The sequence below is a fragment of the Mobula hypostoma genome, chromosome 5 (genome assembly GCF_963921235.1).
Source record: "Mobula hypostoma chromosome 5, sMobHyp1.1, whole genome shotgun sequence".
In the NCBI taxonomy this organism is placed as follows: Eukaryota; Metazoa; Chordata; class Chondrichthyes; order Myliobatiformes; family Myliobatidae; genus Mobula; species Mobula hypostoma.
The window spans coordinates 187,581,246-187,607,636 of NC_086101.1; the positions used below are offsets into that span (position 1 = coordinate 187,581,246).

At 41.4% G+C, this 26,391-nt stretch overlaps 1 protein-coding gene across 1 annotated transcript; it reads left to right on the forward strand.

Annotated features, from left to right (window-relative positions):
* The first annotated feature begins 1,131 nt into the window (after positions 1 to 1,131).
* On the forward strand, positions 1,132 to 25,597 carry lrpap1 (low density lipoprotein receptor-related protein associated protein 1). The gene is made up of 8 exons (XM_063049520.1): positions 1,132 to 1,365; positions 7,276 to 7,420; positions 8,872 to 8,999; positions 10,492 to 10,612; positions 12,845 to 13,000; positions 14,390 to 14,472; positions 15,175 to 15,351; positions 24,789 to 25,597. Exons 1-8 carry the CDS (start codon positions 1,192 to 1,194, stop codon positions 24,855 to 24,857), a joined length of 1,053 nt encoding a protein of 350 aa, XP_062905590.1. The 5' UTR covers positions 1,132 to 1,191; the 3' UTR covers positions 24,858 to 25,597.
* The last annotated feature ends 794 nt before the right edge of the window (positions 25,598 to 26,391 follow it).

Sequence of the window (26,391 nt, forward strand, 5' to 3'; positions counted from 1 at the left end):
ATAGAGTCATAAAGTTCTACCACCCAAAATAATTCCATTTGGCCCACTGACATAAATGCCACACTAATTACAGTATATGTTATGCTCTCCACATTCCCATCGACTCCTCCAAGATCTATCAATTCCCCATGTACGAGGATATACTGTGGTTACGGTGCATTTGGGAGTGTTGTGTGCAGTTCTGGTTCTCCATTACAGGAGGGATGTGGAGGCTTTGAAGAGGGTGCAGAAGAGATTTACCAGGATGCTGCTTGGGTTAGAGAGCACTGTATTAGCTATAAAGAAAAGTTGGACAGACCTGAGTTGTTTTAAGACCATGAGATATTTAAGATATAGGAGCAGAATTGTGCCATTCTGCAATTGAGACTGCTCTTGATGGCTGATTTATTAACCCACTCAACCCCATTCTCTCCATAATCTCTAACACAAATCGACTATTTTAAATGACTTGGCCTCCGTAGCCAACTGTGGCAATAAATTCCACAGATTCACCACCTTTTTCTTTGGAGTGTTGCAAGCTGAGTGGACACCTGATAGAAATTTACGAAATTGTGAGGAGCATGGGGAGGGTAGGCAGCCAGAATCTTTATCCTGGGCTGGGTCTGTAAAACACTAGAGAGCATATGTTTGAGACCGTAAGACATTGGAGCAGAATTAGGCCATTCGGCCCTTCGAGGTGTGCGGGACTAAGATTTTTCCACAGAGAGTGATTGGCGCATGGAATGCAGTGCCAAGATTTCTAGTGGAAGTAGACACGATAGTGGCAGCTGTTAGACACAGGAATATGTAGAGAACGAAGAGATGGGGATCATTTGTTACAGTCAGATGGGATTAGTTTAATTTGGCATCATCGTCAGCACAAATGAAGGGTCTGTTCCCATGCTGTGTTGTTCTATGTTACAGTAGATAATCAATTTATCAATCTTACTGGTGCTGCCCATTGCGCGATGTTCGTCTCCCGGGTCTGTGGTAACCCCAGGGCTGGAGATGAATCTCCAAGGACCCACTGGTCAAAGTAGATGTTGGAGGTACAATATCCACCCTCACCTCTTGGTGTCGCTGTCTGACAGCGCAAGACGCAATGGGAATTGTAGTTCCAGGGGTAGCCCAGCAAGCTTTGCGATCATCGGACGCATGCGTATTGTTTTGGGGTGCCGGTTGCCGTGGTGACGGAAGGGGAGATTGGGAGCGATGGCGGTGACTTTTCTGCGGTGGATGCTGCTGGCGGGTGGATTAATGGTGGTCCGGCCGCAGGCGGCCGAGAAGTACTCTCGGTACAAGAACGAGGAGGCAGCCACGGCGGGGAAGACGGGGAACGAATTTAGAATTGCCAAACTCAACCAGGTTTGGGACAAGGCGCAGCGGGTGAGTGAGGGCCGGGGGAGGTGTGCAGGGTGGGGACAAGGGGTGATTGAGGGCCGGGGGTGAAATGCAGGCCAGGGGCTGGGAGTGTATGGGGGAGGGGTGAGTGAAGTGTTGGGGAGGGTTGGGTGATGTGGGTCTATGAGGGAAGTTCAAAGTTGGCTGGATGGGGGAGGGGAGTATTAGGAGGAATGAGGGCAGTCTGAGGGCTGGGGAATGGGCTGGAAGAGGGAGGCTTGGTGGGGTGAATGAAGATGGTGTAAGGGGAGAAATGAGTGCTGTGGGACGGAAGAGAGTGTCTGATGTACTTAGGACTGTTTCCTCCTGCATTTCCCAGATGTGTTTAACCACTGACTCTCTGAGTTTTAATTCTGAGTGTTTCCTGTGAGTCAGCAACTTGTGACTAAATCTGCGAAGTCCGCAGGAATAGGTCTACTCAAAGTGATCAAATCTCAGGATTTCACACTGTTTTCACTGGAGGTGGGGGATTGGACACTGCTGTTGGCTGTCATTCCTGGGTGAGTTTGACAGCTTACGTATTACTGATTTATGGAGCCAGTGAAGTTCAGAATCACTGAATTAAATCATGAAATGTGTTGTTTCATGTGAGCAGTGCAGGCATAACAGATTACTGTAATTACAATATTTTTAAAAAGTAGTGCGAAAGAGGGCTGGAGAGGTTTTATTTATTTGGAGATAGTGTGGAGCCACACCACCAGCAACCCCCAATTTAACCCCAGCCTGATCACAGGACAATTCACAATGACCAATTAATCCACTAACCTAGCTGTATGTTTTTGGACTGTGGGAGGAAGCTGGAGCACCCAGGGGAAACCCAAACATTTCATGAGGAGAATGTGCTAACCCCTTACAGAGGACACTGGGATTGAACCCTGAACTCTAACACCCCAAGCTGTAACAGCATTGTGCTAACCGCTACCCCACCATGGTGTTGTGTTCACGTGTGTAATGAAAATTGTTTTGAGACTTGTTCCGTATATTTTGATTCAACTCGGGACATCCACAGATATATTCACAAACAAAGGAGACACTGCACATATGATCAGGGCCACCAGTAAACACCTTTAGAACTAGCACAAACACAATTCAGAAAGAAAAACAGATGTCTACAGTATCAGCAGTACAGAAATCAAAATAATACTTATCCACTAAACCTGCTGATTTGCAGAATGTCAACAAACTTCATGCAGCCTTTCCCACTTTCTAGACTCTAAACCCTTACTCAACATACTTGTCTGCTTTCTCCAGCTTGTAGCATTAGCACCAGTCATGACTTAGTCAAAGACAAAGCTCGTTCTTCTCTAAATCTAACTCGCAAAGGAATTGACCCTTTTTATATCCTTCAAAACCTCTCACACTAGTACTTTTCCATCGCTAAATGGTACCAGCCTCCCCACCCCCCCCAACTTTATCTCTTATGACCTCTAGCCCAGACAAACATATTTTCACTATTATCCACTATTATGGCTGCAGACTTGAACTCCCTTGAATTTGTCACAACCTTTAGTGGACTAGTTCTCTTGTACTTTTTCAAAACAATCCTATTCCAAGCTAACACCATTTTGTCTTACGGACTTCCATTTATTTTAGCATGTACCAAGGAGGAATCACATTTAGCTCTTTCCTTGTAATATGTTCATGGACCATTCAGAAACCTGATGGCAGTGGGGAAGAAACTGTTTCTAGAACATAGGATGTGGGTCTTGTGTCTCCTGTACCTCCTCCCTGATGGTAGTGATAAGGAGGCAGCTTGTCTCAGATGGTGAGGGTCCTTCATGATAGATCCTGCCTTTTTGGGGTACTGCCTTTTGAAGATGTCTGTGATGTTCAGGAGGCTTGTCACCATGATGGAAATCCACTCCCACTGCTCCCCCTCTAATCTCTGCTGCCTTCTACTCTTCGTGTGCTCTTCACCTATCACTTTCCAGAAACGTCGACTGTTTACTCTTTACCATAGATGCTGCTTGACTGCTGAGTTCCTCCAGCATTTTGTATGTATCGCCTTGGACTTCCAGCATCTGCAGATTTTCTTTTTATTATGATTTACTACTCCACTGCGAAGTCACATCAAAGGACGCCTACCCTGAAGAAGTTTACATCTTTCCTTCGATGGGATTTCAGTGAAACCCTCTCTCACTGCTTCCCCTGTGTGATATCTGCTGCCCTCCAACTCTTCAGTCATGTGCTCTTCACTTATCACCTTCCAACCAGCCTCTTTCCGCTCTTCCCCCGCACCCCCCACCATTTAATTCTGGCATTTTCCCCCTTTCCTCTCAGTGCTGAAGAAGGGTCTCAGCTCGAAACATCGACTGTTAACTCTTTTCCGTAGATGCTGCCTGACCTGTTGAGTTCCTCCAGTGTTTTAAGTGTGGATTGGGATATGTCGCTTTCTGGCAGAGTTGTACTTGGTTATTGGGAGGCCTTCAAAAGTAAAATTGAGAGTGCAAAGTTTGTGTATTTCAGTCAGAATTAAAGACCAGGGTAACAGCTTTTAAGAATCTTGGTTTTTGAGAGATATTGAGGCCCTGGTTGAGAAAAAGGAGGTGCCTGACAGGTATAGGCAGGCAGGAGCAAATGAGGTACTTGAGTATAAAAAATGCAAGAATGCACTTAAGAAGGAAATCAGGAAGGCTAAAAGAAGCTGAGGTTGGTCTAGCAGACAAGGTGAGAGTCCTAAGGGCTTCTATAGATATATAAAGAGCAAAAGGATTGCAAAGCACAAAATTAGTCCTCTGGAAGATCAAAGTGGTAATCTGTGCATGGAGCCGATAGAGATGGTAGCAATCTTAAATGGATTTTTTGCCTCTGTTTATTTGGTGATGGACACCGAGTGTATAGATGTGGGGCAATGCAGCAGTGATGTTATGGACCCTATAAAGACTACAGAGGAGGAGGTGTTTGCTTTCTTGACGCAAATTAGGGTGGATAAATCCCTAGAACCTGTGAGAGGCTAGTGCAAAAATTGTAGGGGCCCTAGCAGAAATATTTAAAACATCCCTAGCCATGGCCGAGGTGCTGGAATATTGGAGGGTAGCTAATATTCCATTGTTTAAAAAAGGCTCTAAGAATAAGGCAGGAAAGTATGGGCCAGCGAGCCTGACATCAGTAGTGTGTCAGTCATTGGTAGATATTGTAAAGGACCGGATATTTGGATAAACAGGAACTGATTAGGGATAGCCAACATGGCTTTGTGCGTGGTAGGTCATGTCTAACCAATCTTACAGAGTTTTTCAAGGAAGTTACCAGGAAAGTTGATGAAGGCAAGGCAGTGGATATTGTCTACATGGACTTTAGCAAGGCCTTTGACAAGGTCCCTCACGGGGGGTTAGTCAAGAAGGTTTAGTCACTTGGCATTCAAGAAGAGGTGGTAAATTAGATTAGACACTGGCTTCGCGGATGACGCCAGAGAGTCGTTGTAGATGGTTGCCTGTCTGAGTGGAGACCTGTGTGCTGCAGGGATCCATCCTGGGTCTGTTGTTTATCATCTGTCTCAGTGATCTGGATGATGATGTGTGTTATGCCCTGGTTTAAGGCTGTGCTTTATTTTATTAATATAGTTCTGGGTGTTTTATTTTCCTTAGATTTTCTCAAAATGCAATTAATGTTCTTTTGGTTACATTATACAATCAAGTATTTAATTTTTGTTGTTTAAACTTTTAAAAATTGTTGATTAATAAGTTAGGGTTGTTGAATTAGCTAATAGAATTTGGCCTGGGAGCATTCTAGAGAGAGTATGGGATCGAAGAAGGAGATAGAAGGAAAATGGAAACGGACGATAAACATGGCAGAACATGGTGAAACGCTCACAGAACCCATTTGATAGGACAGATACCACTGTCAGAAAATCCTCGTGCAGACAATGGTCTCACGGAGAATGTGCGGATAACTTGTAGTTAGCACATGACCTTGGAGAAAGTTCAAAGCCTTGTCCTAGGTTTTGTATAGATATTTATTTATGTTTCATTTGGTCTGGGTTTTCAGTCAGAATTCTTCCGTACCGTGAGTAAACTAAGTGAAGCAAGCCAGATTACACAACATGTTATTGACTAATATATATATATGATGGTCCTTTTTTAAAATTTTGTGATATTTAGTATTATTGTCTTTGTTATAGTTTAAAATAGTTTGTCAGTACAATTTCAATTTAAGTTTATACTGGTGTGAGTTAAATTATTGCTTCCTGGTGAACAGTAAATTTGCATGGGTGTGTCAGTGTTCATACAGGTAACAGTCCTACTTTCCCTTTAAAAGACATTCAAATTGTTATGTTTTGTGCTTATCTGAATCATATTTACTCTAGCCATGTTTATTTATTGGAAATTACTTTTTTGTTATTATTCCCCATGCATTGTTGAGTTATGTTGCTATTAGCTTCTATTCACAGAAATAGCTAACTCATTACGAGCTTACGGTGAGAGGGTTACATGTGACAAACTGGATCAGCAAATCTGAGGATGACTCCAAGATTGGGGGTGTAGCGATCAGCGAGGAGGACTATCAAAACTTGCATTGGGATCCTGACCAGCTGGAAAAATGGCAGATAGAATTTAATGAAGACAAATATGAGGTGTTGTACTTTGGATAGATCTCAGATGTTGAGCATTAGGGCATTGAGGAGTGCAGTTGAACAAAGGGATCTGAGAATACAGATCCATAATTCTTTGAAAGTGTCATCACAGGTAGATAGGGTCGTGAAGAAAAATTTACATAGATGTTCCCAGGACTTGAGGACTTGAATTATAGGGAAAAGTTGAATCAGTTAGGAATTTATTTCGCTAAAAAGTAGAAGATTGAGAGGCAATTTGATAGAGGTATACAAAATTATGAGGGGCATAGATAGGGTAATTGCAAGTAAGCTTTTTTCACTGAGGTTGAGTGGTACTAGAGATCATGGGTTCAGGGTGATAGATGAAATATTTAAGAGGAACATAAAAGAGAATTTCTTCACTCAGTGTGTGGAGCAAGCTTCCAGTGGAAGTGGTGGATGTGACATCGATTTGGATGCGACGGGTATGGACGGCTGTGATCTGGGTATAAGTCGATGGGACTAGGCAAGTTTGATTCAGCACAGCCTAGATGGGCTGAATGACCTGCTTCTGTGCTGTAGTGTTCTATGACTTTTGGTTAATATTTTAAAAGTTTAACCCAGGTCCTTAATTTTTTGTAGTATTTATTATTAACTAGAGTCTTGCTTTGTTTAACATTACTGGTGTAATTTACCTGGTAGCTGGACATTGTTCTGCTTGACTGCAGACTTAGTAGGATTTTCTCTTAACTACAGTTTGTCTTTATCTCCTGATTGTTTGTCCTGTGGATTGATATGCAACACTCTATATGCCATTATACCTTGTGACATTTCCAGTACATGAATTTTTTGGCAGTGCTTGGCCCTCAGAATTCAATCTCAGTTCCCAGAGTGTTTTCCCTTTGCTGCTGTTGGAATTTGATATTTTTGATACAACGTTCTTTCGGATGTCAAGAATGAAGCATAAAACCTGTTACTTGAAGATCGTTTTATTAAGTGCTAGGAGAACAAAGGAGTTAAAAATGGGGAGTAGCAAGATTCTAATAGTAATGTCAAGAAGGAACAAAAAGAAAAAAGAAAAGGTGGCAAGTCAATGTGCTTTTCTGAAACCATTGATAACAGACATTGCATTCATATTTGTAGATGGGAGTTAACCTATCAGATATCCCCTGTTCAAATAATACAATATCTAAGAAACTTACAAAATAACGCAAAGAATAGTAACTACTAGAAAACACACAATTGCATAGGTATCAATATAAAATACCGGCTGGCAAACTACTGAGAAAGTAACAACTGTACAGTTTAATCCAACATTGCTTTGGAACCACCTTACAACAATCATGTTCCCCTGTTTCTTTCTGCAGCTCCAGTTATCTCCAGTAAAACTGGCTGAGCTTCACAGTGACTTGAAGATCCAGGAGAAAGATGAACTGCACTGGAAGAAGTTAAAGGTCGATGGTCTTGATGAAGATGGTGAGAAGGAAGCAAGGCTGCGTCAAAACCTTAATGGTAATCCTTCGACATTCATTTTGGTTTCAAACAGACTCTCTCCCTCCCCACATCCATAGCCATTAAGCATAAGAAGACAAGTATTTTGCATGGGTTTGCTCTGAAGCAAAAAGGAATATTTGCATGGGTTTGCTCTGGAACAAAAAGGAATATTTGCATTTTTCACAATCTCTGTATGCCCAAAGTGCTTTTCAGTCAGTGAAATGTTGTCAGTGATGTACTTAAAGAGATATGTTAACCAGTTTTTGCACTGTTCTTTGAGGGATGAATATCAGTCAGGACACTGACAATACCCCACTGGCTCTTGTGATTCTGTGCATTTATCTGAGTGGGCAAAGGGGTAGGTCAGTATGATGACTCCTCTGGAACATAGAATAGTACTGCACAGACAGTCACTTTGGCCTACAACGTGTCACAGTAGTGTAGTGGTTAGCGTGACGCTATTTCAGCTTGGGGCGAGAGAGTTCAGAATTAAATACCAGTGCCATCTGCATGGAGCTTATACGTTCTCCCCGTGTCAGGGTGGATTTCTTCCAGGTTGTTCGGTTTCCTTCCACAATTCACAATTGGTTAATTGGTCTTTGTAAATTGCCCTGTGATTAGGCTGGGTTAAATAGGTGGGATACTGGGTGGCACGGCTTGTTGGGCCAGAAAGATCCGTACTGTATCTCTTTTTTAAAAAGTGTAACATCCTGCCTTGGCATCTTGACTAAAGAAAGAAGCATGCCATACACCGTCTCACAGCTCTTTCAACCTGTGCAGCCACTTTTAGGGAGCCGCGTTCCTGGACCCCAAAATGACTTTGTCCATCAATGATGGTAAAGATTTGAAGACGGCATACCAAGCAATATAGTGCAATGTCAGTACTTGCTGGATATTTCTGTTGCAGAGGGAGACTGGAACAATATCCATGGATTAATTGTTGCCACAGGCATTGAACTTCTTCTAATGGTCTGGTCAATAAATTATCATTTATTTCATTGCTGTTTGTTGTTGTGTACAGATTGGCTACTACGTATTTGTAGCAAGGAACTTTGGGTCTCTAAACATTGTAAAAATTTCAGCATTCAAGCACATTGGTTATGTGTTAACTATTTTATTCTGTTCACTTCTTTACCTCAATCTTGCACGGTAGTTTTTTGACCTCACTTGTACTTTACATGAGGAATGCTGCCATTTTTGCCAGGCTTGACCTGTTGATGCAAGATGTAGTTAAATCTAAAGCTCAGGTAGCTGCTTAGTTCGGGGCGGTCATTAACCGCCATCCACACCACTGAGCCCATGTCCTACCGCTGAATAAAACTTTGGCCACTGGCAATCAGCTTGAAGCTGTATCCTTGTGAATGGGGTAAACATTTTCCTGTTCAGGGCACAGCTAATACAGCTTACAGTTTTTCACATGAAGTAATATAGTTTGATGAGTAAGCTCTGCCATTATGTTTTCCTTGCAGTCATCCTCACAAAGTACAAACTTGATGGGCGAAAGGATCCCAAGCCTTCAGAATCAAATTACATCAGAGAATCAGATTCTAAAAATGATGTATTTGATGATCCAAAACTAGAGAAGTTATGGAATAAGGTTGGTATTAAGGTTTCTGAAATAAAAATGAAGCAATATTGATTTAAATTATTAATCACAATTACTGAGGTTGTCATCGTTTATCTAAAGGAGGTCTGCACATTATTACAAAAGAAAAGTCCAGCCAGCTATCGGGCTACCCCTCAGAGCAGCATAATGAATAATGTGTTATTGAAGTAAATCCAGATTGATGTCCTTTGCAGAAGGTGGTGACTGAGGGGACATATGGTCTTGAGTTATTGTTAATCACCAGGAAGATCCATTTGGCTTAACTGGTCTAGGATTTTGAACAAGTTTTTTGTCTCTGTGTGTCCAAATGGATTTAGAAGGGACTTAAGTGTAGTGTGACCTGGCAGGTAGTTTTGAGTGTAATCTTAAACTACACTCAAAACATTACACTGGATGTAATCTTAACCTCCAGTGCAGTCAGTATGTAGTTTGCACGTGTAGGTTTTCCCCAAGTGCTTTGGTTTCCTCCCACATCCCAAAGACCCTGTTTGATTTTTGTAAATATGCACTCGTGATTAGGAGGATGACTGAGAATTAGGCCAGAGTTGATGGGCATGAGAAAATGAATCTCAAAAAATGAAACTGAGAATGCTTTTGAGAACTGGCAAAGTGTTAGTGGGCCAAATGGCCTTGAGTCATAGAGGAAGTATGAGTATGTGTTGTAATCACTCTGGTCAATACTGGAATGTCTAATTAGCAAATAATCTTTGGAAAATCTTCTACACCAACGTGCCTTCCAAGCTCCTAAAAGCATCTCATCTGTTTGCCTGAGCTATTCATTTGTGTTTCATGCCAGATTACCATCAATCCTTGAATAACAGATTTCTATTTTGATTTCTTGAATACTTAGCTAGTTTTGCTCTTCATATAAATGGAAGTATGTTCTCTCTGTTTGCTTAAAACCTTTCATAGTTTTTTAAGACAGTCACATCACATTTAGTCTCATTGTTTAGCCTTTTTACATGTTCCTGCGTAGTTCTATTGCAACAACAAAATGCTGAGTCATACAGCAGGGAAGCCAGTCTACCATGTCCATGCTTCCTGTCTGGTACCTATTTATATTCATCCTATTTTCCAGCTACATCCTTCTGCTGGTTCCCAATCTGAAATAGCAACCATCTCTCTGCCTGCACTGATGCTGCCCAACACACAGAGTTCCTCCAGCAGTTTGTTTCCTTTCTCCAGAAATGAGTTTTAATTTCTCTGTCACAACTGACCATAACTGAAGATGCTGCAGTGTCCAAGAAGGATCAAGCTGGTGATGTTCTGTCGTCTTCCCTCTTCCTTTCCATTCTGATGAGTGATTCTCGGCCCGAAATGCCAACTGTTTATTCCCCTTCGTAGATGCTGCCTGATCTGCTGAGTTCCTGTAGCATTTTGTGTGTTTTAGTTGTGTACACTTAAAAAGCTGATGGGGAGTAAACCTAACATGAGCTTAAACACAGAGTGCAAGTTCACTTTTAACTCTTAGACTTCTTGATAGGCAACAACATCTGGGAAGTTTAATGATGAAGAAGTTGAAAAACTGCGGCGTGAATTTCTCCATCACCAGGACAAGATTGAGGAGTATCACATCCTGAGAGAGACTGTCAGCAGGAGTGAAGGTACTGCAATGAAAACCTGTTTCTGTATTATCAATTGTTTTAGTTATAAATGTAGTCAGGGTCACCCAGCAAGTAGTAATCCTGGATAACTGTAATAAATAAGTAGTGCAGGAAGAGAAGAAAAAAATGTACTGAGGTAGTGTTTATGGGTTCAATGTCCATCCAGAAATCTGATGGCAGAGGGAAAGAAGCTATTCCTGAAATGTTGAGTTTGTACCTTCATGTTTCTATACCTCCCCCGATGGCAGCATTGAGAAGAGGTCATATTCTGGGTATCTCAACACTATGACTACTTTGCACTACAGTGGACTTTTTTTTTGTGCTAATTGTGTTATTTCTTGTATAATTTGAAGTTTTTCTTGTGAATGTTGTCTCTCTTATGCTATGTTACTGTGATATTGCTGCAAGTAATTGTTTTAATTTTACTTGGTTCAGTTCAATTGACCAAGGCACTTGGAGACTATTTTTCCAGGATTAACTGAACTTTTCTGTCCATTACCTTAAGATATCTGGAGTTTAGTTTTGATGTGAGATTTAATATTCAAATATTAGAACAAAGAACACCAAGGCAAACCAAGAGAAGTTTTAAAATAGAGCAAGATTTTTTTATACAGTGGAAGACATAGACACAGAATTAGTAGGAGAAATTTAATGAAATGTTTCAATAACCAAAAGCATAATACACAGTGGTACCAAAATAATGTCTATTGAAGTCAATAAAAGATTACCACATACATGAAGAAATGAGCTGAACATACGAACAAAAACATTAAAGGACTAGGAAATGCAAAAATAGCATTTAAGTATGTTGCTTTGGCAAATTTTACACTAATTAGTACTACATAGTATGTATCGTGTATATGCTGGCGGAAATGGAACATAGCACAAGATATTGCAGTCCCTTTAGCCCTTGATATTGTTCTAACCTTTTAAAGATCTAAGATCAATTTAACTCTTACCTTCTACATAGCCGTCCATTTTTTTTCATCCATTTACTTATCTTAAGATTTTCTTGTGTCCTTAATGTATCTGCCTCTACCAACACGCCTACAGCACGTTCAACACACTCACCGCTCAATGCGTAATGTAGAAAAAGCTACCTCTGAATAATGCATAAACTTCCCACCATTTACCTTTAAAATTATGCTTCCATGATTTATTTGTAAGTAAGTTTTTTTTTCTGCTATCATCTGATTTGAGTTAATTAAGATGGTTTCCTTCTGATTCTTGTTTAAATGGATTTGAGTTGGTGGATTGATGTTTTTCTTTTATGGAAGCTTGTATGGCGTATAGCTCCGGGGTTGTGCTCCCAATGGATTTTTTTCCTTTTTTTTGTTGGCAGGGGTTTTTTTTGTTTTAGTTAGTAGGGATTTTTTTTTTCCCCTTAAAAAATATTCTTAACACTTTATTTTTTCTTCTTATTATTGATATATTGTTTAGCTTTGTTGATCAGTTATTAGATTAGATTATGAGGACACGCAGTCCTCTTTTATTGTCATTTAGTAATGCATGCATTAAGAAATGATACAATATTCCTCCGGTGTGATATCACAGAAACACAGAACAGACCAAGACTGAAAAACTGACAAAAACCACATAATTATAACATATAGTTGCAACAGTGCAACAATACCATAACTTGATGAAGAACAGGCCATGGGCACAGTAAAAAAAAGTTCAGAGTCTCTCGAAAGCCCCACATCTCATGTAGACGGGAGAAGGAAGAAAACTCTCCCTGCCACGCCCAACCACAGTGTTTCTCTGAGTCGTCCGAAAACTTCGAGCCTCCGACCAGCCCTCCGACACCGTGTACCGAGCACCGTCTCTGCCGAACGCTTCAACCCCAGCCTCGGTCGCCAGCAACAGGCAAAGCCGGGGATTTTGGGGCCTTCCCTGCGGAGATTCTCGATCACACAGTAGCAGCGGCAGCGAGCAGGGCATTTCAGAAGTTTCTCCAGACGTTCCTCTGTGCTTCTCACGTATGTCTCCATCAAATCAGAATTGTGCACGGCATCCTACTTACAAATACGATATCATTTCACCGGAGAGCTGCGCGCGCTGCGTCGCGCCGCCATCTTCTCCTCCTGCCTTTGGTAATTTAATTCTCCATTGTACATATTGACATGTTGACTTGATTACCTTAATGTTTTTGTTCATCTTTAATAAAAAAGATTTTAAAATGAAATGAAAAATTATGCTTCCATGATTTATTTGTGAGTTTTTTTTCTGCAGATATACGTGAGAATGTGATCAGCCCTTTGGAATCCCATATCAAGGAAGATTTACTACACACCAAGCATGCAGAGTTAAAAAATAAGCACCGTAATGTCCAAGAAAGTTTCGAGCGTCTACGCAAACTCATCCACCAAGGGTACGATGGGGATAGCGGTAAGATACCTCCATTGGTAAGATGTGTGTCTTCGATGTGGATTCTAGAGGCATTTGCATTAATAAAAAATAAGTGCAGGAGCTTGAAGCAGCAGAGTTTGTTCAGCAGCTCTCAGGAATGGGTATGAAATGTTACAGAGAGAGATGATGCTATTGATTGATTGCATATAAGAGCTCCCCTGTTCCTATTTTGTTTGCTTCCATTGTTTCAGCCACTGATTTTTTTTTTCTTGGAAATGAAAACTCCAGATGCAAGAAATCTAAAATAAAAGTAAAGTTTAAATATTTAAATTGTTGAGAACCAGTCAAATTTATTATCACTTATATTTGTTGTTTTGCAGTAGCATCTGAACTGATTCCACAACTTACAGGCTCACTTTCAAATCATGTTCCCAGTTTTATTTATTTATTTTTGCTTGCACTGTTTGTCATCTTTTGTTTATGTACAGCTTTTCACAAATTCTATTGTATTTCTTTATTTTCCTGTAAATGCCTGCAAGAAAATTAATTTCAAGGTATTTTGTGACATATGAATTCTTTGATAATAAATTAAATTTGACTTTGGGGACATAAAATTGTTATAAATTACAAAAGTACTGCAAAGTAACAAGATGGTGTTTATTGACCAAAGGCAGAGGGAAAGAAACTGTTCTGAATCATTGAGTGTGGATCTTCGGGCTCCTATACCTCCTCCCCAATAGTAGCAATAAGAAGAGGGTATGTCTCAGATGGTGAGGGTCTTTAGTGATAGATGCCATTTTCTTGAGGCATAGCCTTTTGAAGTTGTGCCCATGATGGAGCTGGTGACATCAGGATTTATTATCAGATGCTGCTGTGCTTTTTCTTTTTTCCCACATTCACGTTTTATAGTGAAAGCGATGAAATAATGAGTATTCTAGGAAAAGTGTCATCTCTTTGAAAATTTGTTTCAATAATAATTATCAGTAAGAGCCATAACAACGTGTATACAGAAAGATGCTGGGAAAGGGCCAGTAACATCATGAAGGATCCTACCCATTCCGTCCCACTCCCATCAGGGAGGAGGCTGCATCATATCCACAACAGACCACTAAACTCAAAATCTGTTTTCCCCAAGCAGTAAGGCTGATCAACACCTCCACTCACCTTATCATTTCCTGTCAGAGTCACCTTGTGTACAGATACTCCTGTGCCTAGTGTCACTTTGTGGACATACAATTGATCTATGTCTATAAGCTATCTTATGTATTTATATCTATTGTGGTTTTTTTTTGTTTTGTTATTGTGTCCTTTATCTTATTCTGTTTCTTTTTGTGCTGCCTTGGATCCGGAGTACCAATTATTTTTTCTCCTTTACACTTGTGTACTGAAAATGACATTAAACAATCTTGAATTTCCTTTTTTATTCAGAGTTTTCTGAGCCAAGAGTACTTGAGCTATGGGATATGGCAAAGCGGTCAAATTTCTCAGATGATGAGCTGGGTTCCATTAAGGTAAGCCAGCCTGCGGGGGAAGACCCAAGAGACTGCATCTGCTAGGATCTGAAACAATAAACGAGCTACTGAAGGAACTCAGCAGGTTGGGCAGTATCTGTGGAGGCAAAGAGTTTCAGATTGGGACCCTGCATCAGGGTTGAGAGAGTAAAAGGATGATAGCCAGATTGAAGAAGTAAGGGCAAAGGGCTGGCAAGTGATAGAAGGATTCATCTGAGAAGGAGTTGATGGGCAGATGGAGACAGTGGAGCAGGAAGGGTAGAGACAACATGAGAGACTGTGAGGTGATAAGTGGAGGCAAAGGGATACAATTGATGAAATGACAAGATGTCCGAAGCATTGACTATTTACTCCTCTATAGATGTTGCCTGACCTGGTGAGTTCCTCCAGCATTTTGTGTGCATCACACAAGATTTGCAGGATCTCTTGCTTTCTGTTAAAGCCTCCCTCACTGAATACCGGATTCACGAATGATGGGACCCCGAACACTAGGCCTCAATCTCCAATCAGCCCACGCTGCTTCCCTTTGAATACCCCATGTCACCATGCCTAACCCCTAACTCCTCTGTCTGTCCCCAATGCCATCCCGATGATCTGGGGGAAAAGAAACAAAATCTAACTAAATTGTGCCATCTTGAATTTGATAGCTGGTCTGGAACAACAGTATCTTTAACCTTTGCTTAAAAATCTGATCAATTCTAGGAGGAGCTGAAACATTTTGAGACAAAGATTGAGAAGCACCAACATTATCAGGAGCAGCTGGATTTATCCCACCAAAAGCTTAAACATGTGGAGTCTATTGGGGACAAGGAACATTTGTCTAGAAACAAAGAAAAGTATAAAATGCTGACAGAAAAGACTAAAGAACTCGGATATAAGGTAAACGAGTCCCCTCCATGCCAATAATTAATTCTTTATTTGTGTTGCCAATCGCTTCCTATGCTGTGGAATGGAGCATGTTGAAGACTTTTATCCATGGGTAAGTGGGTGCTATTAACAAAGCAGCTATTTACTTCAGGTTGGTGAAGAATGCCTTCGGCATGCTGGTGTTCATCAGTTGGGACATTAGGTATAGTCGTTGGGTTATTATGTTGCAGTTGTACATTAGTGAAGCTGCATTTGGAATGTTGTGTTCAGTTTTGGTCACCCTGCCATAGAAGAATTACCATTAAACTGCCAGGAGCTATGGTGAGAGGTTGAGCAGGTTGGGACTTGATTCATCAGAGTGTAGGAGCATGGTAGTCTTATAGAGTATAAAATTACAAGGGACACAGTGAATGCACACAGTATTTTTGCTAAGATTGAAAAATCAAGAACTAGAGGGCATTGGTTTCAGGTGAAAGGGGAATGATTTAATAGGATCTTGAGGTGCAACTGTGTCTTCCAGATTGTGGTGGATATATGGAATGAGCTGCCAAGGAAATGCTGGAGGCAGGTATATTAACATTTAAACGGTACGTGGATGGATCCATGGATAGGAAAGGTTTCAAGGGGTGCGGGCCAGGCGTGGGCAAGTGGGACTACCTTAGATAAGAATCTTGGTTGGCAATTACAAGTTGGGCTGAAGGGCCTGTTTTGAGTTAAAGTGAAGAATGATATAGAGAATTTGCAGGTGATGACATTTCCATATACATTTAAACTCTGGAAAGATGATGGTTTGGGATCTGACTTGGTTTTCTTTCCTGTTCTCCCTTTGACAGAGCCACTTATTGTATTACATGCAATAGTGCAGAAAATGTGTCATCCAGATTCTGGAGAATGCTAGATTATTGGGAAGAGTATCTGATTCTTTTGTCTTTCTAAGCTACAGATGTGGGAGATGCAGTTGAAGTACAGTGGCAGGCAAAAGTTTGGGCACCCCGGTCAAAATTTCTGTTACTGTGAATAGTTAAGTGTGTAGAAGACAAACTGATCTCCAAAAGTCATAAAGTTAAAGGTGAAACATTCTTTTCAACATTTTAAGCAAGATTAGTGTATTATTTTTGTGTTGTACCATTTTAGAGTGGGAAAAAAAGGAAAGGAGCACCATGCAAAAGTTTGGGCACCCCAAGAGATTTGAGCTCTCAGATAACTTTTACCAAGGTCTCAGACCTTAATTAACTTACTAGGGCTATGGCTTGTTCACAATCATCATTAGGAAAGGCCAGGATATGCAAATTTCAAAGCTTTATAAATACCTTGACTCCTCAAACCTTGTCCCAACAATCAGCAACCATGGGCTCCTCTAAGCAGCTGCCTAGCACTCTGAAAATTAAAATAATTGATGCCCACAAAGCAGGAGAAGGCTATAAGAAGATAGCAAAGCGATTTCAGGTAGCCGTTTCCTCAGTTGTAATGTAATTAATAAATGGCAGTTAACAGGAACGGTGGAGGTCAGGTTGAAGTCTGGAAGACCAAGGAAACCTTCCAAGAGAACTGCTCGTAGGATTGCTAGAAAGGCAAATCAAAACCCCTGTTTGACTGCAAAAGACCTTCAGGAAGATTTAGCAGACTCTGGAGTGGTGGTGCACTGTTCTTCTGTGCAGCGACACCTGCACAAATATGACCTTCATGGAGGAGTCATCAGAAGAAAACCTTTCCTGCACCATCACCACAAAATTCAGCATCAGAAGTTTGCAAAGGAGCATCTAAACAAGCCTGATGCATTTTGGAAACAAGTCCTGTGGACTGATGAAGTTAAAATAGAACTTTTTGGCCGCAATGAGCAAAGGTTTGTTTGGAGAAAAAAGGGTGCAGAATTTCATGAAAAGAACACCCCTCCAACTGTTAAGCACGGGGGTGGATTGATCATGCTTTGGGCTTATGTTGCAGCCAGTGGCAAGGGGAACATTTCACTGGTAGAATGAAGAATGAATTCAATTAAATACCAGCAAATTCTGGAAGCAAACATCACACCGTCTGTAAAAAAAAAAAGCTGAAGATGAAAAGAGGATGGCTTCTACAACAGGATAATGATCCTAAACACACCTCAAAATCCACAATGGACTACCTCAAGAGGCACAAGCTGGAGGTTTTGCCATGGCCCTCACAGTCCCCCAACCTAAACATCATCGAAAATCTGTGAATAGACCTCAAAAGAGCAGTGCATGCAAGACGGCCCAAGAATCTCACAGAACTTGAAGCCTTTTGCAAGGAAGAATGGGCGAAAAACCCCAAACAAGAATTGAAAGACTCTCAGCTGGCTACAGAAAACATTTACAAGCTGTGATACTTGCCAAAGGGGGTGTTACTAAGTACTGACCATGCAGGGTGCCCAAACTTTTGCTTGGGGCCCTTTTCCTTTTTTGTTATTTTGAAACTGTAAAAGATGGAAATAAAAAAAGTAATCTTAGAATATTAAAGAAATGTGTCATCTTTAACTTTATCTGCTTTGGAAATCAAGTCATTTTTTACTCATTTAACTATTCACAGTAACAGAAATTTTGACCAGGGATACCCAAACTTTTGCATGCCACTGTATCTAAGGCAAATTGTTTCAGTGTGATTCATGTTGGAACCCACTACAGCTGAGGCTCACCGACTCTAGAGGGGAACAGAGTTTAAATTTGTGGCCATGAGACTATCAGAAAGGTAGTTTGGTCCTGAATCATATTAGACTTCGTAATTATTATTGTTCATTTCTGGCTGCTTCATTATGGGAAGGATGTAGAAGCTTTAGAGAGTATCTTGTCTAGATTAGAGTACATGTCTTATGAGGATAGGTTGAGCAAGCTAGGACTTTTCTTTTCTCTAGAGCAAAGGAGGATGAGAAGTGACTTGATAGGAGGTTTATAAGATAAGAGGCATAGTCAGAGTAGACGGCCATAGACTTACTCCTAGGGCAGAAATAGCCAATACAGAGGCATAACTTTGAGGTGTTTGCCAGCAGGTACACCGGGATGTCAGAGGCACGTTTTTTTTTAACAGAGTGGTAGGTGAGTGAAATGCACTACCAGGAGTGGTGATAGAGGCAGATAATTAGGGGCTTTTAAAAGACTCTTGGGTATCAGAATCGGGTTTCTGTAGGTGGAGATTATATTGACTGATTGCATCACAGCCTGCTATGGAAATACCAATGCCCTTGAATAGAAAATCCTACAAAATAGTAGGTATGGCCTATTCCATCAGGGGTAAAGCACTCCCCATCATTGAGCACATCTACATGGAGCGTTGTCACAGGAAAGCAGCATTCATCATCAGAGACCCCACCACCCAGGTCATGCTCTCTTCTCACTGCTGCCACCAGAAAAAAAGTACAAGAGCCTCAGAACTCTCACCACCAGGTTCAGGAACAGTATTACTGCTCAACAATCAACCTCTGAACCAAAGAGGATAACTTCACTCAATACCATAAGACATAGGAACAGAATTAGGCCATTTGGCCCATGGAGTTCTGATCTGCCATTCAATCATGGCTGACTTTTTTTTTCCCCTCCTCAGCCCCACTCCCTGGCCTTCTGCCCATCACCTTTGATGACATGGCCAATCGCGAACCTAGCAATCTCTGCCCTAAATATACCCAGTGACCTGACCTCCACAGCTGCCTGTGGTAACAAATTCCACAAATTCTCCACTCTCTGGCTATAGAAATTTCTCTGCATCTCTGTTTTAAATGGACATCCCTCTATCCCAATGCTGTGCCCCCTTGTGCTAGACTCCCCCACCATGGGAAACATCCTTTCCACATCTACTGTGTCTAGGCCTTTCAACGTTCAAAAGGTTTCAATGAGATTCTCCCCCCTTCCCCAAATCCTTCTAAATTCCAGCGAGTACAGGCCCTGAGCCATCAAACGTTCTTCATATGATAATCCTTTCATGCCCAGAATCATTCTTGTGAACCTCCTCTGAACCCTCTTCAACAATGTCAGCACATCTTTTCTCAGATAAGGAGCCCAGAACTGTTCACAGTACTCAAGGTGAGACCTCACCAGTGCCTTATAAAGCCTCAGCATCACATCCCTGTTCTTATATTCTAGACCTCTTGAAATGAATCCCAACATTGCATTTGCCTTCCTCACCACAGACTGAATCTGCAAGTTAACCTTTAGGGTGTTCTGCACAAGGATTCCCAAGTCCCCTTGCATCCCAGGTTTTTGGATTTTCTTCCCGTTTAGAAAATAGTCTGCACATTTATTTCTCCTACCAAAGTGCATGACCATGCATTTTCCAACATTGTATTTCATTTGCCACTTTCTTGCCTGTTCTCCTAATCTGTCCTTCTGCAACCTTCCTGTTTTCTCAACAGTACCTACCCCTCCACCAATCTTCATATCATCTGCAAACTTGGCAACAAAGCCATCAATTCCATCAACTAAGTCATTGATATACAGCATAAAAAGAACTGGCCCCAACACCGACACCTGTGTACCACCAGTCACCGACAGCCAACCAGAAAAGGATCCTTTTATTCCCACTGGCTGCCTCCTACCAATCAGCCAATGCTGTACCCATGCCAGTAACTTTCCTGTAATACATAGAAACATAGAAAACCTATAGCATAATACAGACCCTTCAGCCCACAAAGCTGTGCCAAACATGGCCTTACCTTAAAAATTACCTAGGGTTACCCGTAGCCCTCTATTTTTCTGAGCTCCATGCACCCATCCAGGAGTCTCTTAAAAGACCCTATGGTATCTGCCTTCACCACTGTCACCGGCAGCACACTCCACGCACTCACCACTCTCTGCGTAAAAAAAAAGCAACTTACCCCTGACATCTCCTCTGTACCTACTTCTTTTTTTTCTGGCGTGTGCCTGCGTGCATGCGAGTCTGTGTGTCTGCGTGCGCGTGCATCTGCATGTCCGCGTCCGTGTGTGCGTCCGTGATGATGTCTTTTTCATGGCTTTTTTACAAGGCGCGGAGCGAGAGAGAGACTGTGTGGGGCGCCACCCCTCACACAGACATTTTCACAGTATTTTCCCTTTATTATACGAGGTCGAGTTGCGATCTCAACACTCAACCCGGCACGGATGGAAAGCGTACTCGGGAGAGGACCCGACTAGTTTCGAACCCGGGAACCTCCGCTCCCGGCTCCAGCGCCGATGTCATTGTGCCACCAGCCAGCCCACCCTCTGTACCTGCTTTCAAGCACCTTAAAACTGTGTCCTCTTTTGCTAGCCATTTCAGCCCTGGGAAAAAGCCTCTGACTATCCACACGATCAATGCCTCTCATCATCTTATAAACTTCTATCAGGTCACCTCTTATCCTCCGTCACTCCAAGGAAAAAAGCCGAGTTCACTCAATCTATTCTCATAGGGCATGCTCTCCAATCCAGGCAACATCCTTGTAAATCTCCTCTGCACCCTTTCTATGGTTTCCGTATCCTTCCTATAGTGAGGCGACCAGAAATGAGCACAGTACCCCAAGTGGGGTCTGACCAGGGTCCTATATAGCTGCAACATTACCTCTTGGCTCCTAAACTCAATCCCACGATTGATGAAGGCCAATGCATCATGTGCTTTCTTAACCACAGAGTCAACCTGCACAGCAGCTTTGAGTGTCCTATGGCTCGGACCCCAAGATCCCTCTGATCCTCCACACTGCCAAGAAATTTACCATTAATACTGTCATCATATTTGACCTACCAAAATGAGCCACCTCACACTTATCTGGGTTGAACTCTATCTGCCACTTCTCTGCCCGGTTTTGCATCCTATCAATGTCCCGCTGTAACCTCTGACAGCCCTCCACACTATCCACAACACCTCCAACCACTGTGTCATTAGCAAATTTACTAACCCATCCCTCCATTTCCTTATCCAGGTCATTTATAAAAATCACGAAGAGTAGGGGTCCCAGAACAGATCTCTGAGGCACACTACTAGTCACCGACCTCCATGCAGAATATGACCCGTCTACAACCACTCTTTGCCTTCTGTGGGCAAGCCAGTTGTGGGTCCACAAAGCAATGTCTCCTGGGATCCCATGCTTCCTTACTTTCTCAATAAGCTTTGCTTGGGGTACCTTGTCAAATGCCTTGCTGAAATCCATATACACTACATCTACCGCTCTACCTTCATCAATGTGTTTAGTCACATCCTCAAAAAATTCAATCAGGCTTGTAAGGCATGACCTGCCTTTCACAATGTTAAGCTGACTATTTCTAATCATATTATGCCTCTCCAAATGTTCATAAATCTTGCCTCTCAGGATCTTCTCCATCATCTTACCAATCACTGAAGTAAGACTCACTGGTCTATAGTTTCCTGGGCTATCTCTACTCTCTTGAATACTGGAACAACATCTGCAACCTTCCAATCCTCTGGAACCTCTCCCGTCCCCATTGATGCTCTTAACTTGGTAAGCAGTCTCAAATGTGGCACCTAATCAAAGGCCTTCTGAAAATCCAAATATACAACAACCACTGCATGCCCTTTATCTATCCTACTTGTAATCTCCTCAAAGAATTCCAACAGGTTTGTCAGGCAAGATTTTCCCTTAAGAAAACTATGCTGACTTTGTCCTATCTTATCCTGTGTCAACTCTACTTGTACCTTTACTGAAATATTCCCATGGATTCAGTTTCAGGGACTCTTAATCTCAGGTTCTAGATATTTATTGCTTATTTATTTATTATTATTTATTTTGTATTTGCAAAGTTTGTTATCTCTTACACACTGGTTGTACTCAGAGTTGGTGCAGTCTATCATTGATTCTATTATGATTATTGGATTTATTGAGTATGCCCACAAGAAAATGAACCTCAGGGTTGTATATGGTGACATATATGTACTTTAATAATAAATTTACTTTGAAATGTGAGGTTTAATATCACTGGCTTATGTTGTGACATTTGGTGTGTAGGCACATGGATGGTAGAAATATGGAGGGAAGGGTTAGATTGATCTTCGAGTAGGTTAAAGGGACGGCAGAAAGTCGTGGGCCGAAGGGCTTGTAACTGTGTAGTTTTCTCTCTGTCTCTCTGCTGGCTAACATATGGATGTAAGTCAGGGAGGTCAGCACAAGATGTGTTCAATCTCTGACTCATTCCTTTAGTTGTTCCTTAAGTGCTGTTAACTTCCTTATTAATGGTGATCTGCAGAATGTTGTAGTGGATGGACAATATGTGTTGGACAACCCTGTAGGAGAAGGTCACTACTTGTCACATGTGGCTTAATGCACTTTCTTTTATGCAGTTCTTACATTTCCTAACCAACAGACTGAAGTGTTTTCACTACCGCAGTAGACAAAATGTGGCTGTCTGACCTGCAAGCGATGTTGATTAGCAGGTTATCTTGTTTTTTTTTCCAAGGCTAAAGGATGTGGATTGTTTAAATGTCAGCTGTTGACAGAGCTCAGTTGGGCAGCACCTGCATAGAGAGTAACAGTTAATGCTTTGGATTGATGGCCTTGCTTCATGTGTCATCCACCTGAAATGTTAACCCTGCTTCTATTTCCAGTCTGAACAGAGCTATTGAGTTTTCACTGCATTTTCTGATTAATCTTTCAGCATGTATAATGGGCTTACTTCTCAGCTCTTCCTTGACATAGTGCCATGCGTTCTTTCAGTCCACTTGTGAGAAGTAGGACTTCCATTTAATGCCAGCACCCGAGTTTAAATTCAATTAACTAAATAAAGCCATAATAATAATAAATATGAGATTTTGCAAATGGTGGAAATCCAGAGCAATGCTCAAAATGCTGGATGAATTCAGCAGGTCAGGCAATATCTATGGAAAACAACAAACAGTTGAGGCTTTGGGTTGAGGGTCTTCTTCAGGACTGGAAAGGAAGGGGGAAGATGCCAGAATTAAAAGGTGGAGGAAGGGGAAGTGGACTAGTTGGAAGGTGATAGGTGAAGCCAGGTGGGTGGGAAAGGTAAAGGACTGGAGAGGATCAACTTGATAAAGGAGAGTGAAACAAAGATTAAAGGGAATAAGGAGGGGCACCAAGTGTAGGTGATAGGCAGGTGAGGAAAATAGGTACAAGGCAAGAATAGGGAATGGAAGAATAGGGGAGGGGATGTGGGAAATAATTACTGGAAGGAGAAATGGATGTTCATACTGTTAGGTTGGAGTCTACCTAGATGGAATATGAGGTCTTGTTCCACCACCCTAAGAGTGACCTCATCATGGACTGCCATCTTGGAATGGGAATAGGAATTAAAATGTGTGGCAACCAGGAAATTCCACTTTTTGCAGATGGAGCAGCTAACCTAAGTAATGTTACGATCTGGAAACCCCCTAAAGCACTTGAGGGCGAAGTGGTTAGATACTTGAAAGAACATAATTTGTTGAGCTATGGGGAAATGGCATGGGAATGTGGCAGATTGGAATTTACTATGTACTTGATGGGCAGAATGACCTGCTTTTGTACCAGAACAGTTCAAGGATCCTATAACATAAGCTCCATGCAATACTATCGGTCTAACAGGGAAGTGGAAAATGATCCCTGTTCAGAATCAGGTTTATCACTGACACTCAGTGGCCACTTTACTTAGTAACTCCAGCACCTAATAAAGTAATTATTAAGTATATTCATGGTTCTCTGCTGCCCATCCACTTCAAGGGTTGACGTGTGTGCACTCAGAGATGCTTATCCGCACACCACTGTTGTGATGTTATTGTTTGAGTTACTGTCGCCTTCCTGTCAGCTTGATGCACGCTAACCATTCTCCTCTGACCTCTTTCATTAACAAGGCAATTTCGCCCACAGAACTGCCGCTCAGATGCTTTTGTTTTTCCGAGCCATTCTCTGTAAATTCTAGAGACTATGTGTGTGAAAATTCCAGGAGATCAGATACTCAAACCACCCAGTCTGGCACCAACAATCATTCCACGGTCAAAGTCACTTAGATCACATTTTTTCCCCATTCTGATGTTTGGTCTGAACAATTGAACCTCTTGACCATGTCTGTATGCTTTTGTGCATTGAGTTGTTGCCACATGATTGACTAGATATTTGCATTAATAAGCAGATGTACTGGTGTTTCTAATAAAGTGGTTACTGAATGTATGTCGTGAAACGTGTTGTTTTGCAGCAGTACAGTGCAATACATAAAAATACTATTGTTATAATAAGGAATATAAAAAAATTGTAAGTAGTGCAAAAAGAGAGGAAAATAGTGAGGTTAAGTGTTGATGGACCATCCAGGAATCTGATGCTGATCAGTATGTTCATGTTCTTATCTTGGCTTATTGTGCCACAAATCCAGAAACTGCCTTCTATATCTTGGCTTGTAATTGAATCCCTTCCCCTTTAAATGATTTTTTTGTGGTTTCAAATCTGTACTTGTGTTTTACCCAACTTGGTGGTATTGAAAAACAACCAGGGAAGATGTTATTAATGAGCAGTAGTGATTACTGAATATAATCACACTTGCACTGTCTTGTTTTAGGTAAAAAAGCATATGCAGGATCTTCTGGCTAGACTCTCAAAGGGAGGTCTGAACCACAATGAGTTATGACTCTTCTGTCACCCAACAACCTGTCGTATAATCAGGTACAGTTGGAACACTGGAACTGAGATAGGTACCAAGTATTCTTTAATCATTGATTCTGTCAACACTCAAATACTTCTATGATAATTCTCCCCTTTTTTTTCTACATGTAATTGGAGCTACTGAAATGGAACCAGTAGTACAGTGGATTGTCAATGATGAACTACAAATTGCTGATAAAAATGCTGTACAAAAACTGTATAATCAAATGTGCCATCAAAATCATTGTAAATTTAAACTTTATATTGATTTTTGTAGATTGCTGACTTTTCTGGTTTCAGTCAGTAATTGGGTCTGAGTTAATGAATGCTCAACTCCACTTTGTCTCAGTAATTGAACTGGTGAACTGAAGCACAAGTTATTCAGGTGTTGCACCTTCTAGATTGCAACTTGTCCATGACAGGGAATTGTTTCCCAAAGGGGGCACAGTGATGATGGTGATGGTGATGATCTTTTCTCTTAACAACCTTCTCTGAACTATGAGCTTTCACTGAAACTCGGACCAAGGCCATTCTTTCACATAGTTCCCAAGGAATTTATCTCCTGTCCTCATGCCACTCTTTCTAAATTGGTATAAGTGAGGGACCCTTGGTCATTCATGATCCTGGTAACCTATGGTTCAATCTCCACCTAATATCAAGTAGATCATCCTAATCTCTTTTGAATGTGCGGATGTGTACCCAAGCATTATATATCTTCCTTCATTCTCTAACTTCTTTCCCCCATAACTTCAGTGCTATCAGACTATTCAAGATTCAATCTTAGATGATGTCCTGTTTCCTCTCGTTAGAAGTTTGAAAAGCCGCTCCTAACCATTTCTCACCATCTTTCATTTCTCATTCATCTTTCCTCTTCCATCATTTCTTAGGATATTCCAACTAGCGAAAGGCATTCAAGATAGATCCTTAGGGCACCACAGAAGTAATGTAATGAAGGTGTGAAGAGAGATCACTGAAATTACTCCAGCTACAAGTGTGAGCCATATAATGGAGAGAGGACTTAAATGTGTTGAACTGCAGCTTTACTCCAAGATCTGCTTCCAAGGCCATAAATATCTTCTACACATGCACCATTGCAGACCACCATCATTTATCCCTGTGCTTCCCATTTAAAGTCCTCTTCCTGTCACTTCAGTGCACTAACTCTCCCTATCTCTAAGTTTCCCAATCTCCAAGAGAATTCCATAGACGTGGGTAATTGGCAGCTTTCCTGATTCCAAATTTCAGAAAGTGCAAACATGATGGAATAGCTAAAAGGAGGGGGAAAAAAAGATGAAAACTAAATTACTCTGAGCTTGGGTAAGTCTCCCAGCTTAGTACTTGTGTTGTAAAGGCAATGTCATAAAAGCTTGCATGACATCAGTGTTTTTCCTCTGCTGAGCTTTGGTTTTGGTCGAGTGCTTCATTTCACAGCCCTCCTGCTGTCCAAGCACACTGTTCCTTTTGTCGATGACAAGTAGTACACCAATGTTGGACTGGAAAAAATATGTTGCAGATGTTCT

Excerpts from the sequence above, each read along its gene's own strand:
- lrpap1 (XM_063049520.1), top strand. The coding sequence starts at position 1,192 with ATGGCGGTGACTTTTCTGCGGTGGATGCTGCTGGCGGGTGGATTAATG. Across the intron at positions 9,000-10,491 it reads TAGAGAAGTTATGGAATAAG|GCAACAACATCTGGGAAGTT; the intron begins GTTGGTATTAAG and ends ACTTCTTGATAG. Across the intron at positions 13,001-14,389 it reads AGGGTACGATGGGGATAGCG|AGTTTTCTGAGCCAAGAGTA; the intron begins GTAAGATACCTC and ends TTTTTTATTCAG.